We start from the raw sequence: 14,082 nt of genomic DNA, 5'->3' as shown, positions 1-14,082 counted from the left end.
TTGTAGTTGTCTTTTAGTTTGTACTTTTTTAAAGATTCACGGTACATCTCTATCTAAGTATGTCACGGAGCTCTTTGTAAGACACTTAGGAGTAGATGTACTAAAGTGTTGCGCCTGTCGCAATAGTCATAAACTTTGCGGCAGCAGTTTTTCTTTGCGGTTCAAGTTTAGATGAATATGTCCCTGCCCGCAAGCTGAGGTCCTCTGACTTTGGCTGACATCTGCTATTAGCTGTTGTGTTGCTACTATTTCATGTATTATGCTACATCATATATTACACACTGTTCACTGTATTTAATGTATTATGCATTTTTTACTGCATCTTAAGAACATAACATAATAACATAAGAAACTTTACAAACGAGAGGAGGCCATTCAGCCCATCTTGCTCGTTTGGTTGTTAGTAGCTTATTGATCCCAGAATCTCATCAAGCAGCTTCTTGAAGGATCCCAGGGTGTCAGCTTCAACAACATTACTGGGAAGTTGGTTCCAGACCCTCACAATTTTCTGTGTAAAAAAGTGCCTTTATTGACGTGCTTTCATTAATTAACTTGAATGCTTGCTGCGCAGTCATTTCCATAACATTTTCTAGTTTTAATCAAATTAAAATGAATAACATGCTGTTTTAATAGAATTACAATGAGATTTATATAATTATTTGTTTGCAAGATGTCGTTTGAATATTGTCAGGAAAATATATTTGCTTTCTATTTTTATTATTAAATGGCAATCAGACATGGTATCATTGTTAGTATTTCTGAGATGTATTAGTTGAATGGTGCAAGTGTAGTGTTGCAATGTTTTGTTACTGTATGTAAAGTGTGATTGGACAGTCAGATTTTCATGACCATTTAAACAACCCCCCACCAGTACACATATCCTGAACGCGCTGTGGCCCCCCAAGGTTTGGGCATTGCCTTATCTGGCCCACCAGAGAATGGAATTGAGTACCCCTGCTCAAGGACAACGAATGAAAGACTGCCTAAAAGACAAAAGACTGAAAAAATGAGATTTCTCTGCCAGTACCCCAGTAATGAGGTTCAATTGTTGCCATTGTGCAATGAATGTGTTTTAAAGATAAGTTAAGTGTAAGCTAGCTTCTTGATTCCTAATCTTTACCTCTGTTTACATTTAGTTTTTTCTTTCCCACTCTACCGCAGCAAGCTTTTATTAGGCTACAATTAAGAAAAATCAATATCAAGCTTGGTTATCATTATCAAACATAGGCAACTCCAGACCAAAAAATACTTTGGAATAGTTTGTAGAAATTGATTTAAAAAAAAAAAAAAAAACATTTCACAGTGTGTGGAAATTACAGAAGCTGAACCTGTCTGTAATTTCTCTTTGTTGGGAATCATTGCTGTTTACTAGTTTTACTGTGCTGAATTCTTGCTGTTCAGTAGTGGCTCACTTGTATCCAGGAATACCATGTGTCACAATCGTTCTTAGTTATTATACGGTACCATTTTCAAGATATTTCATTTTTCAGGGTTTTTTTTTCCAAATTTATATTTTTAACCCCAGCCCTTCACTTAACCTTTCTGGTGCAAATGTTTTTTATAGGTAATTCAATATTGGTGATATGCACTTCAGTTAATAGATTGTTGTTACAACCATATTTTATTTTAATGTTCCCTGGTTCGCAAACAATCAAAAAAGGTTGGGGTTAATCTAAAAATGACAGGAGCTGTTCAGGCACAGTTCAGTTAGATACAACCTGTTCTAGTAACTTGACTTGATCAGCTGGGAAAAATGTTCTGAGTTTATACTGCTGCTTGTGCAACCACAATTCAAAAATGTTATGTGACTTATTCATCATCTTAGTGTCTTCAAAATAAAAATATAAACTAAGAGAATATAAGCGTAGTGGAGTGAGGAGCTCCACTAAGACTTACTTACATAGGAAATCTGAATCTTTAAACCCCATTAGACATTGACAGATTGAACTTATACCTGATCCGAATCTGAAACCTGAAGTATGATGCCCCTCACTTCTTATAACCCTAGTCTGTTTACTGTACCTTAACCACGGCATTATCATTGCCCAATATCATGTTGATAATGTACAATTAGTACCCTGTATTTTGGTGGAATCATCACATTTCCATGACGTTCCTGGGTGTCATTGTTTGCATTTGCAAAATCATAACAAAAAACTCTTACAGGTTGTAAATTAGCAATATGATTTTTATACGGGGTCCTATTCACAAAGCCTAATCATGTTTGCATTAAATTAAGTTTGATATATCTAGAACAGTGTTAAGAATATTAAATTGGGACACCCAAATGGTACTATAGATGGCCACAGAACATTGTGATCTATCTTTAAAAACAACTTTAAAAAAGAAAACCTACAGGTACTGTCCTCTAACCAGGGTTCTATTGCTTAAGTAATTATTCATTCATGTTAGATGTTATACAAATAAAAATAAACACACTTGTTCCAATTAGTTATTTGTATGACCTGCAACTTCTTGTAAAGTCCTGACAAAATACAATTGGTCACTAGGCTGGATTTCAGTAATACAGGTTCAGTTTTGTATTTTGCCGAAGACCAATCCATAATGGTGTGTGTAGTGCTTTGCTCATCATAATCACTCCATAATCGCTGCCCAAGGAGTGCATGTTGGGATCTTAAGGGCTTATATGTGTTTTTTTGTGCTTGTAATCCACACCCTGCAAATCCTCAGTCTGACTTTTTATTATATTTTTCCTGCAGTAGACCAGGATGGATCACGACTTATTCGGCGGGGCCCCACGGTTCCTCACACGGCCGAAGGCCTTCTCTGTGTGTGTAGGGAGGGATGCCACTCTGAGCTGCACCATTGTGGGCAACCCTGTGCCAGTAGTGACCTGGGAGAAGGACAAGCTGATGATCTGCTCAGGGGGGCGGTTCAAGGCAGTGGTGGATGGTAATGTGTACCGATTGACCGTCTATGACCTGACACTGAATGACAGTGGGCAGTATATTTGCAGGGCCAACAATAACGTGGGTGAGGCATATGCAGCTGTCACACTCCACGTTGGTCTACCTGAAAACCAAGTGGAGCGTCCTCCTTCTTTTACTTTGAAGCCTGTCTCAGGAAGGGTCAGCTTGGGGGAGGATGTTGCCTTTCAGTGCCGGGTCTCGGCTTATCCAGTGCCCACATTCAGCTGGGAGAAGGATGGGAGATACGTAGGAGAGTCGAACCGGTTAAAGATTGTGTTGGACGGGGAATCGAGTTCCTTGAAGATCCAGTGTGTGAGGTTCATCGACGGAGGAACCTACACCTGCCGGGCTCAGAACTCCCTGGGCAGGGCCAGCGCATCTGCCACCCTGGTTGTAGACCACCAGGATGCCCACAGCCTGGCTAATGCGGCTTCAGAAAAGGCCACCTCCCTTCTGTCGCACCTGCAGAAGCGTCGGGAGGAGATGCGCAAGACCGAAATCGACCTTTACCAGTCCAACGACAACAGCACTGTTGCCACTTATTCCTCCTCTTCCAGTAACAGGACCCCAGAGGGGTTGAGCACTCTGGGATTGAGTCTGTCACAAGACTACAAGCATGGTGCCTCCTTGGCAGGGAAACTACCCAAGGGTGTTTTTACCCGCACCTGCACAGTGACAGAAGGGAAGCATGCCAAGCTCAGTTGCTATGTCACAGGCCGGCCCAAGCCGCAGATCATGTGGAAGAAAGATGGGGTGGCCGTCAACGAGGGTCGCAGGCAGGTTATGTACGAGGATGAAGAGGAGAACTTCATCCTCAAGATCCTATATTGCAAGCAGAATGACAATGGCCTCTACACCTGTACCGCCTCCAACCTGGCTGGGCAGACCTACAGTGCGGTCCTGGTCATCGTCAAAGGTATGGAAGCCCATTTTATTACATTTTCTTTTCTATTTTTGGTGCCACCACATATATTTGTCAGGGAGAACAGCAGATTTATCTTACATTAAGATGTAGATATTAGTCTATATTCATTTATTAAATTGTTTAACGTTTAGTATATGGTTGCTGAAGACTATAGAAAAATACATGATTATTTCCTGTGCTGTAGTTCAGCCTGAATTCAATGGTCTAGCTGCAATCAGACCACCTTCTGCACAGGTACCAGGATGCAACAGTTTATTTTTTGCAGTGTATTTGAAATGTTTGCATATCCTGATTCTTTTTTAAGATACCGTTGAAGATACAAAAGGGCGAGGGGGGGTCGATGATGATTACATTCCGGGCTGTGTGATGGCCCGTAGCAGGCTGCCACATGGACAACAGAAGAGCTGTCCAGTGTTCCTTTGTTTCACACCCAAGGCTGAATGTTATTAAATTAATTGGCTGATTTTGTTGTAGATACTGCTTGTCAACATGCAGCATCTTTCTTTAGTCCTTCTAATAAAAAACATTACAAGCTTATAACATACATACTTTTAGAGGTGATGTTTTTGTGGCCATGGTTCTCAAGTGTGTCTTGACAAGTGTACTTACTTATTTACTAATAAAGCTAATACGGACTGGTTACCTGGTTACAAGGGACTTTACTCGCTTCACAAGAACTGAAGCTCCATTCTGGATAAACTTAACCAGGGTAAAAGGGACAAAAAAATCTGAGAGCTCAGCAACATGCATAAAAACATATATAAAGGACCAGATGCTAATAAGGAACTATTTTTTAAAATCTTTTTTTAATGGACACTTATTAATTACATTTTCCTATTACTTATTTTTTTTACCTGATTAATATCTTACTGTGTGTGTGTGTTCTTGTGGCAAAGCGCCCCGCCCTGTGTGCATTTGTGTTATGTGTTGTATGTTGCGTGTGTAAATGTTGGTGTATAGATTGGTACACGGGATATAAACGGGTCTGTGTTTCACGTGTATTTAAAGTGTAGATTTGTATTTAGGCACGAGGAGAGCACAAATCACTTCACGTGCTGGTTAAATGTAATATGTGAGCACGGGGTTGCACAGAATTAATTCACGTGCTGGGATTCAAGTGAATAATTAATTAGTAATTGAATCCCAGCACAATAGTATATATAGACGCACATTTCGTTCAGTCAGGGTTGGGTGTTCGGAAGAGGAGAACGAGAGAGAGAGAGAGAGAGAGAGAGAGAGAGAGAGAGAGAGAGAGAGAGAGAGAGAGAGAGAGAGAGAGAGAGAGAGAGAGAGAGAGAGAGAGAGAGAGAGAGAGAGAGAGAGAGAGAGAGAGAGAGAGAGAGAGAGAGAGAGAGAGAGAGAGAGAGAGAGAGAGAGAGAGAGAGAGAGAGAGAGAGAGAGAGAGAGAGAGAGAGAGAGAGAGAGAGATATAAAATCATTAGAATAATTATAAGTGTGTTGTACTCACCGTGTTTGTTTGTCTCCGTGCACCGTTTGTTAAGTGTTTAGTCGTTTTGTCTGTCTGTTTATTTTGGCGTCAAGTGCCGTGTCCTGTTTTGTATTCCATTGTTCAAACCTTTTATTTGTTATTAAACGCTGAGTGCAGCCATTGCACTCGGCTCATCATCACAACCACCATCTCTGTGTATTCCTTTTCTGGTCTGACGCCACCCACTCTGGCCGTCTTTGTGACAGTTCTATATGATTCTGTACTGGTATCAGTATTTGCCATGCTTACTAACAATCAGCCTTGATGAGTCTTTTCAGAAGCATTTTTTGTTGTAGGCAAATCCTCTTAACTTTTTTTTTTTGTATTAAATTCAGGATATGCAAATAGTGTCAGACTTAAAAGCCAGCACACAGAATCTCAAATGCATCAAACCTGTATTATATTACCTCTCCAATAATAAGACAAACATGATGTAAATTACCTGCTGTATTTTTTCTTTCAATTGCTGGGTTCCCCAATACGATTGGTTCTATAGACTTTACTCGTATTGCAATTAAAGCACCAAGAGAGAATGTATTTAATTTCGTAAACAGAAAACAGTACCATTCAAATAATGTTCAGGTTATAATATTGGATGCCCGTCTACATCAACTAAATGTTGTGGCAAAATGGCCAGACGGAACTCACGATTCATTTATTCTTCAGTACAGCAGTGGGGCACTCCCCTAGAAAACAGAGCAGTGACAGCTATAGGGGTGTTTTAAATATAGACTTACATGTACCAACTTTAGTGACATTGTGATTTATTAACACCTATTACTTAGAAACGTGCGTACGAGTGCCTTACACAAGATTGATAAATCAGCAATGCAGCAATTCTAAACTTTATGTGCACAAACAAATCAAGTAATGTGTTCACACACAAATGATGAATATAGGCCCAGGTCTTCAACAGAAGAAAAGGGGGCCTGTGATAATATTGCTAATGATAATACTAGATAAGAAAATACATTTTAAAACTTTGGTAACCACACCTTTAATGATGGGAAAACATTTTCCTCAGGCTGCATTTGCTGATTGTTTATGTATTTAATTTGAAGGAAACTGGGCTGGCTATTGTATGTGTATCCATTTTACTTCATGTTTAGAAACCTTTTGATTTGCAGGATTATGTCTTTTACCCTCCTTCTAATTTAATTTTAGACTTAAGACTACTGTACATAAGAGGAAGTCTTAAATGATCTCAATCATTCATAATCCATACCCTCACCAAATAAGTGTCTTACTCTCTGTTTGTTTCTACTTAAATATGAACTGTCCTCTGGTCCTACTTTCTATGCTGCACCTAAAGAATTGGCTAGGATTCAATACTTTAATATTTGCGCACCAAATTCTTCTTCTAGGCTAAATACTGTAAAATCAGTTCCCTCTGTCATAATGACCCTTGAGTCCAAGGAAATACCAAACATGATAGAAACAGGATTTTCTGTCTGTTTATATGTTCATGATAAAAACCATATATATATATATATATATATATATATATATATATATATATATATATATATATATATGTAAATTGCTAGGTGGGTTATAGCAGTTTACAATTGTGGGGTCGAAAATGCCTTGTACATAAAAGGAGGATGAAGGTATTACAGGGGGTTCTTTAAGCTCATGTAAGTGGTGTTCTCATTGCAGAGCCCAAGGTCCCATTCAAGACGAAGCTCCGGGATGTGGAGGTGCTGGAGAAGGAGACGGCCACCCTGCAGTGCGAGGTGCCCATCTCCACCACCGAGGCCAGCTGGTTCATGGAGGAGACCAAGCTGAGCCAGAGCTCCAAGTACCTCATGGAGGAGGAAGGCACTCTGCGGCGCCTCACCATCCACAATCTCACCACCGACGACGACGCTGTTTACATCTGTGAGATGAAGGAGGGCAGCCGGACTGTGGCCGAGCTCGCTGTCATAGGTGAGTCCTCAGTTCTGTGGGCAAGGTCCATTTGCTAAACTACAATATGTGCAGGTTTTAGGATGGATGGCTTTGTAGGGCTAAATAAATTATAATTAGGTTTGGGCTACCCTGACACGTTCAACTGAACTTTGTTTGAATATTGTTATAATTCTATTACCAGATTCACCCAGGGACATTTTCCTGAACTCTCCATATTTTCCAGAGCTTTTATAATCTATGTGCATTTTAATGTGATTTCATTACTCCGAGGAGTCTCAAATCGTATCTAAGTCCCCAAGATAAATAAAACTATATAGTGCAGCGCTCTTTTTATTTTTGATCATCAGTCCCCATATGCTGTAAACTGGATGAAGAGCATCATCTTACTGGTAAACATTTGCTGTTAAATGTTAACAAATTACGTAGTACAGTTTTATAAATATATTAAAAAAATTAGCTTTATATTTTAAGTTAACTGTCCAAAATATAAACAAAATTTCACCATTATAGCCAGACTAATGCTTTATACATAGAAATATAAAAATGTGGCAATCTGGCTGTGTGCAGTCGGGGTGGATGGGACCGGTAGGTGTCACAATAAAAATAACAACCCAGAGATGCAGGTGCAATTTACACAGTTTATATTTGGATATTTACAATATTTACTGAACAGGTCAGATATGAAACAGCTTTCTCCAGATTCACATAGATTTGTACAGCGGTTCACAAATACTGTACGCAACACTCCTATTATTCATTACAGATTAGGAGGTAAAATCGAAAGCCCCTTAGCAGTCCAACGGAAAGCCTGGCCACATCTGCTTTCTCTCTCCCCACTATCAATTAACTTTCCCCAGCTAACACAGTTCCCTATATGCTCCAGGCTCCACCCCATCAATCCTGCAGCAGACAATCGGTACCAGGACATTGACAGAGTGGAATCGGGAGTACCTGTGTAGCTGCCCTTATCAAGATGTCTGCCCACACTATAGACCTATTGTCAATTCCATCTTGATAAGGGCAAGGAAGTTAGCCTCAATAGCACTTCCATCTGTTGAGAGGCCAGACTTTACTCCTTCTAATAACCCTCACGCTGCCACACTGCCTATTTGACTTTTTTATATTAAGAATTATTTATCATATAAACACAATATTCACAATACACAGAAGTACTCCAACATAGTACATCCATTCACAAATTCCAACAGTATTTTACATATGATAGCTATCATATGTAAACCCTAGATTCAGAATACACGTTCAATTATTTTTTAATCGTGTACACTAAGTGCAGTAAACTGTACTGTTTTCCCTTAGACACGTATTGGTTGAGACAAATTCACAAAGAAGCATAATCTATGGACCAACTCTTGCAATGTAAAAAGTAAAAAGTAAAATTCAGAAATTGTGTGATTGAACTCTATATTGCTAAAACAGCCCCCATTTAATAAGCAATACAGAATGTACTGCTATAAACTGATCAAGTAGCAATGAGATACATAATTAAGATACATAATTTAGCCGGGTCTGATAGCTATTGAATTAAGTTTAAACCTCACACCCATCTGTCTCGAAAATGTAGCTTATTGTTCATTCCTCACTTCCACTCAGGCAACATCATCAAGAAACTTCCCCGGAAGACAGCCCTGCCTGTGAGTGACACTGCCATGTTCTGTGTGGAGTTACAGTCCAGCTGTACAAACTGCTACTGGACCAGGAACAGTGTGGAGCTGAGAGCTGACAGCAGGATCACCATTGTATCCTCGGGCAAGCAGCACACCCTGACCATCCGCGAGTGCTGCGCGGAGGACTCTGGGGAGATTGCATTCGTGGCCGGTGACTGCAAGACCTCCACTCGCTTCTCTGTGACTGGTAAATGTGTGCAAGCCATCTTTCAGGCTCACTTCCTAATACCCCAATAGCATTTATTTCCGAGCTAACTGCAACTTCAGATATACGAGACTGTAATACTGCCACAGATTACAACAATAAAGCTAATATTGCTTTTATATGATAGCACAACACCAAGGGCAAAAAATTATAGTATGTATCTACGTTTAATTATGGCCCTCACACTGTACAGTATGTCAATATTTCTGTCCTTAAATCATTGGGGAGGTTTACAGCTTGTGGCTTTTGCTTTTCCCTGTCATAGTCTTTTAGACGTGATGCCCCTTATAAAACCTTACCTCAGCAAAAGCATGTCAAAGTTTAATAAAGCATAGTGGACGCATGGTAAAGCATCGCTAAGCACTGTAAAGCCCTGAGAGGTATAGTAAAGCATTAAAAAAAATATGGCAAACCATAGTTAACTGTGGTAAATGCATCCCCTGTGGGGAACCAAGTATCCTGCCTTTGTCTTGTTATTTTAAGAGAGAAATGGTAGGACACGTTTCTTAAATGAAAAATAAACAACTTTAGAGTGCCAGCAAGAATTAAACTCGATCGTTCAGGCCGCCATAAATAGACACCTAATCTGTCTCACAGTTTATGCTGGTAAGCATGTGCTTAGACAGCCATTCTATACATTGGGTCACCAATTCAAATGTAAACAAACTGCTAGGCTTAAGACAATTCTGAGAGAATTTTAATATTCAACACATTCAAAAATGTTGGTTATTTCAGTCAAAAGCTGCTCTTCAGTTTCCTGCAATTGATATATTATGTATTTATAAAAGTAACCCTTATAAAAAATGGGTCAAAGTGAATGGGTCAAAGTTCAAGTATATTTTCCTCTAGAGGAATGATCACTTTTTGACATCACTACTGTATATATATATATATATATATATATATATATATATATATATATATATATATATATATATATATAATACATACAGACGTGCTCAAATTTGTTGGTACCCCTCCACAAAAAACGAAGAATACACAATTTTCTCTGAAATAACTTGAAACTGACAAAACTAATTAGCATCCACCATTGTTTATTCCATATTTAATAGAAATCAGACTTTGCTTTTGATTTTTTATTCAACATAATATTGTAAATAATAAAACAAATGAAAATGGCATGGACAAAAATGATGGGACCGCTAACCTAATATTTTGTTGCACAACCTTTAGAGGCAATCACTGCAATCAAATGTTTTCTGTAGCTCTCAATGAGACTTCTGCACCTGTTAACAGGTAGTTTGGCCCATTCTTCCTGAGCAAACTGCTCCAGCTGTCTCAGGTTTGATGGGTGCCTTCAGACTGCAAGTTTCAGCTCTTTCCATAGATGTTCGATAGGATTCAGATCAGGACTCATAGAAGGCCACTTCAGAATAGTCCAATGTTTTGTTCTTATCCATTCTTGGGTGCTTTTAGCTGTGTGTTTTGGGTCATTATCCTGTTGGAGGACCCATGACCTGCGACTGAGACAGAGCTTTCTGACACTGGGCAGTACGTTTCGCTCCAGAATGCCTTGATAGTCTTGAGATTTCATTGTGCCCTGCACAGATTCAAGGCACCCTGTGCCAGGTGCAGCAAAGCAGCCCCAAAACATAACCAAGCCTCCTCCATGTTTCACTGTAGGTATGGTGTTCTTTTCTTTGAAAGCTTCATTTTTTCGTCTGTGAACATAGAGCTGATGTGACTTGCCAAAAAGCTCTAGTTTTGACTCATCTGTCCAAAGGACATTCTCCCAGAAGGATTGTGGCTTGTCAATATGCATTTTAGCAAATTCCAGTCTGGCTTTTTTATGTTTTTCTGTCAAAAGTGGAGTCCTCCTGGGTCTTCTTCCATGGAGCCCACTTTTGCTCAAAAAGCGACGGATGGTGCGATCAGAAACTGACGTACCTTCACCTTGGAGTTCAGCTTGTATCTCTTTGGCTGTTATCCTTGGTACTTTTTCTACCATTCGCACTATCCTTCTGTTCAATCTGGGGTCGATTTAATAATATTTGCAACTGTTGTCACAGGAACATCAAGCTGCTTGGAGATGGTCTTGTAGCCTTTACCTTTACCATGCTTGTCTATTATTTTCTTTCTGATCTCCTCAGACAACTCTCTCCTTTGCTTTCTCTGGTCCATGTTCAGTGTGGTGCACACAATGATACCAAACAGCACAGTGACTACTTTTCTCCATTTAAATAGGCCGAATGACTAATTACAAGATTGGAGACATGTGTGATACTAATTAAAGAAACTAATTAGTTTGAAATAGCACTATAATCCAATTCTTTATTATCTTTTCTAAGGGGTACCAACAAATGTGTCCAGGCCATTTTAGAATATCTTTGTAGAATAAGCAATAATTCATCTCTTTTCACAACTTCTTTGCTTTATTCTATGACATACCAAAGGCATGGAAGTATACATGATAAAATAGCCTTTAATTTCATCACTTTTCAGGAGGAATGAAGCATTATTTCAATGAGCTGTAAGGGTACCAACAGATTGGAGCATGTCTGTATATATATATATATATATATATATATATATATATATATATATATATATATATTTGCATATCGTATTGCATTAGTTTGCTAATTATTCACTATCCCCGGCACAGCCCCCAGGAAGTACCCTCCAGATCCCCCAGTCAACCCTGTGGTGAAGGACAAGACCGAGATTTCCATTACCCTGTGCTGGTCTCCTCCTGAGATGGACAGACCCGTCCCCATCTCAGGGTACCTGGTAGAGAGAAGGAAGGTGGGGAGCCAAACCTGGATGAGGTGCCACAGCTCAGACAACATACCCGTCCCAGAATTCACAGTCAGCAACTTGACTGAGGAGGGTAGCTACCACTTCAGAGTTACTGCCGTGAACAGCTTCGGTCAGAGCTCAACACTGGAGTTCCCAGGGACCTTCTATCTGGGTGAGTAAACATTAGCCATGAACTTTTTAGATGTGTGTTTAACACTATGTTTATGATAAGACCTCTCGTCATTGGCACATTAGGAAATAATACCAATAAGCAAATACATGTTTACCATAATGTACATGTTTTATATAGTAAAATTGTGAGACCCACAGAAAAAAAAAGCTTAAGCCCTCATTTATGGGTTGACATGAATGCAGCACCCAGAATTGTTTGACCAGGCTGAACAGAAACCCATTTTTTTTTTCTGTGATTATGTCAGTGCAATACCACATCATGTCACATTCTCTTCAATTTGAGTGGAGTATTCAGGTAGCTTACAAAACCCTTATCACTCGATTTGCTTCCCCTGCCATTCCCAGAACCCAAGGCAACAGTGAAAGCTCCACTGCTGGATGTGACAGCGTTGGCTGAAGGAGAAGCCACCTTCACTATTGAACTGTCTGTGGCCTGCTCCGGGGTGTGGCTCCTGAACGGGAAGATTCTTAGGAGTGGCCAGGACTACCTCATCTGCAGGACAAAGAACACCCACACCCTGGTCATCAGGAGGGTCTCTGAGACTGACGACGGCGCTGAACTCAAATTCATGGCCGGCAGCACTGAGAGCGTCTGTAGGCTCAGCGTGAAGGGTACAAGACACTGAATTGTGTTTCATTTTTGTTGTTGTTGTTGATCTATCAATAATATGTATGAAATGCCACTGATAAATGAACATAGATCATGTATTTGTTGGTATAAAAGTAAAAACCTATATCATATACTATAGACGGATCATCTGCCATACAATTGAAAGCTGAAAAAAATCCAGAAAAGCCTCATAAGTGACAAATCAAGTCAAGAGATCTACTCTTAAAAGTAGAAGATCGACAGATACCGTTACTGATTGTACAATTACTGTTAGGCCCAAAAGTAAAAGCATTGATCATATATTATCCTCTGAAATTTCAAGGAGATATAACAGCACAGAGTTAGGATGAGATTAAGAACATAAGAAAATGAAAATGTACATCAGTTGGTGGATTGTGTGAAAACATATTTAAATGTTTTTTTAAATGAACAGCTTCGGCAGCCAGAATTACCAACAAGTCCGCAGAAAAGGAGGCTGTGACTGTGGGTCTGCACGGGTCAGCACAGCTGCTGGCCGAGGTCTCGGATTCAGCCGCTAAAGTGATGTGGATGAAAGACGGGAAGGAGCTGAAGATAGGAAAGAAATATGAAAGTGTAATCGTAGAGCTGAAGCGCATCCTAAAGGTTCACAATGTGACGGAGGAGGACGTGGGCTTCTATGAGTGTGTCTGTGATGGGGACAAAATGGCACTGCAGCTTAAAGGTACTCATGTCCCAAGAAATACAGAACTTAATGCAAATTAACTTCTTGTAAGTAATCAATGCATGCAGTTTACACTGTAGAAGTTTGTATACTTTACATAGTTTTTTAGGTTTACCATAGTCAGAGACCAGGCCAAAACAAAATTAATAAATACAATAATCTGATGAATCAGTAAGTACTTCTAGGTTAAAAAATAATAAGCTAAACTAAACCAAAAAGAATGTTTTTTTTAGTCCTCCTCCTTTGATTGCAGCTGAGGCCCCCAAGATCACCATCAAGGACAAATCTAGTGATGCTGTCAAGGTGGTGTCCGGGGAGCAGGCAGAGTTTGTGGCAGAGATCTTAGAGAGCAATGCAAAAGTGCAGTGGTTCAGAGAGGGCAAGGAGATCCGACAGACAAAAAAATTCATCATGGAAAACAAAGGCGGGCAGCACAAACTGATCGTCACCAATGCCAAGAAAGAGGATGAAGGAACGTACACGTGCAAGGCAGGAGGAGACACAGTGACCTTCACACTAACAATGACAGGTAGGACTCTAACCTTAACCTCAGGCATTTCTTAAAAAGTTTCAATAATGGAAGCAGGTGCATGTGTGTACATGTGTCACACTGCTTATATCTGAGCACTGCTTTCCAAGTGTGACAAAACCTTAATAAGTTATTTGTCTGCC

General features: G+C 39.8%; 1 protein-coding gene across 1 annotated transcript in view; it reads left to right on the top strand.

The window, feature by feature from the left end:
• The first annotated feature begins 2,729 nt into the window (after nucleotides 1-2,729).
• Nucleotides 2,730-14,082, top strand: part of LOC117394545 (obscurin-like) — a 116,637-nt gene continuing 105,284 nt past the window's right edge. The window contains exons 1-7 of the mRNA XM_059020977.1: nucleotides 2,730-3,846; nucleotides 7,004-7,273; nucleotides 8,867-9,127; nucleotides 11,772-12,077; nucleotides 12,443-12,709; nucleotides 13,141-13,410; nucleotides 13,664-13,939. Of these exons, the coding sequence (XP_058876960.1) occupies nucleotides 2,730-3,846; nucleotides 7,004-7,273; nucleotides 8,867-9,127; nucleotides 11,772-12,077; nucleotides 12,443-12,709; nucleotides 13,141-13,410; nucleotides 13,664-13,939 (2,767 nt within the window). The remainder of the gene's footprint in view (nucleotides 3,847-7,003; nucleotides 7,274-8,866; nucleotides 9,128-11,771; nucleotides 12,078-12,442; nucleotides 12,710-13,140; nucleotides 13,411-13,663; nucleotides 13,940-14,082) is intronic.

This window comes from Acipenser ruthenus, chromosome 3, assembly GCF_902713425.1.
Source record: "Acipenser ruthenus chromosome 3, fAciRut3.2 maternal haplotype, whole genome shotgun sequence".
In the NCBI taxonomy this organism is placed as follows: domain Eukaryota; kingdom Metazoa; phylum Chordata; class Actinopteri; order Acipenseriformes; family Acipenseridae; genus Acipenser; species Acipenser ruthenus.
This window is presented reverse-complemented; position numbering and strand designations above follow the sequence as displayed.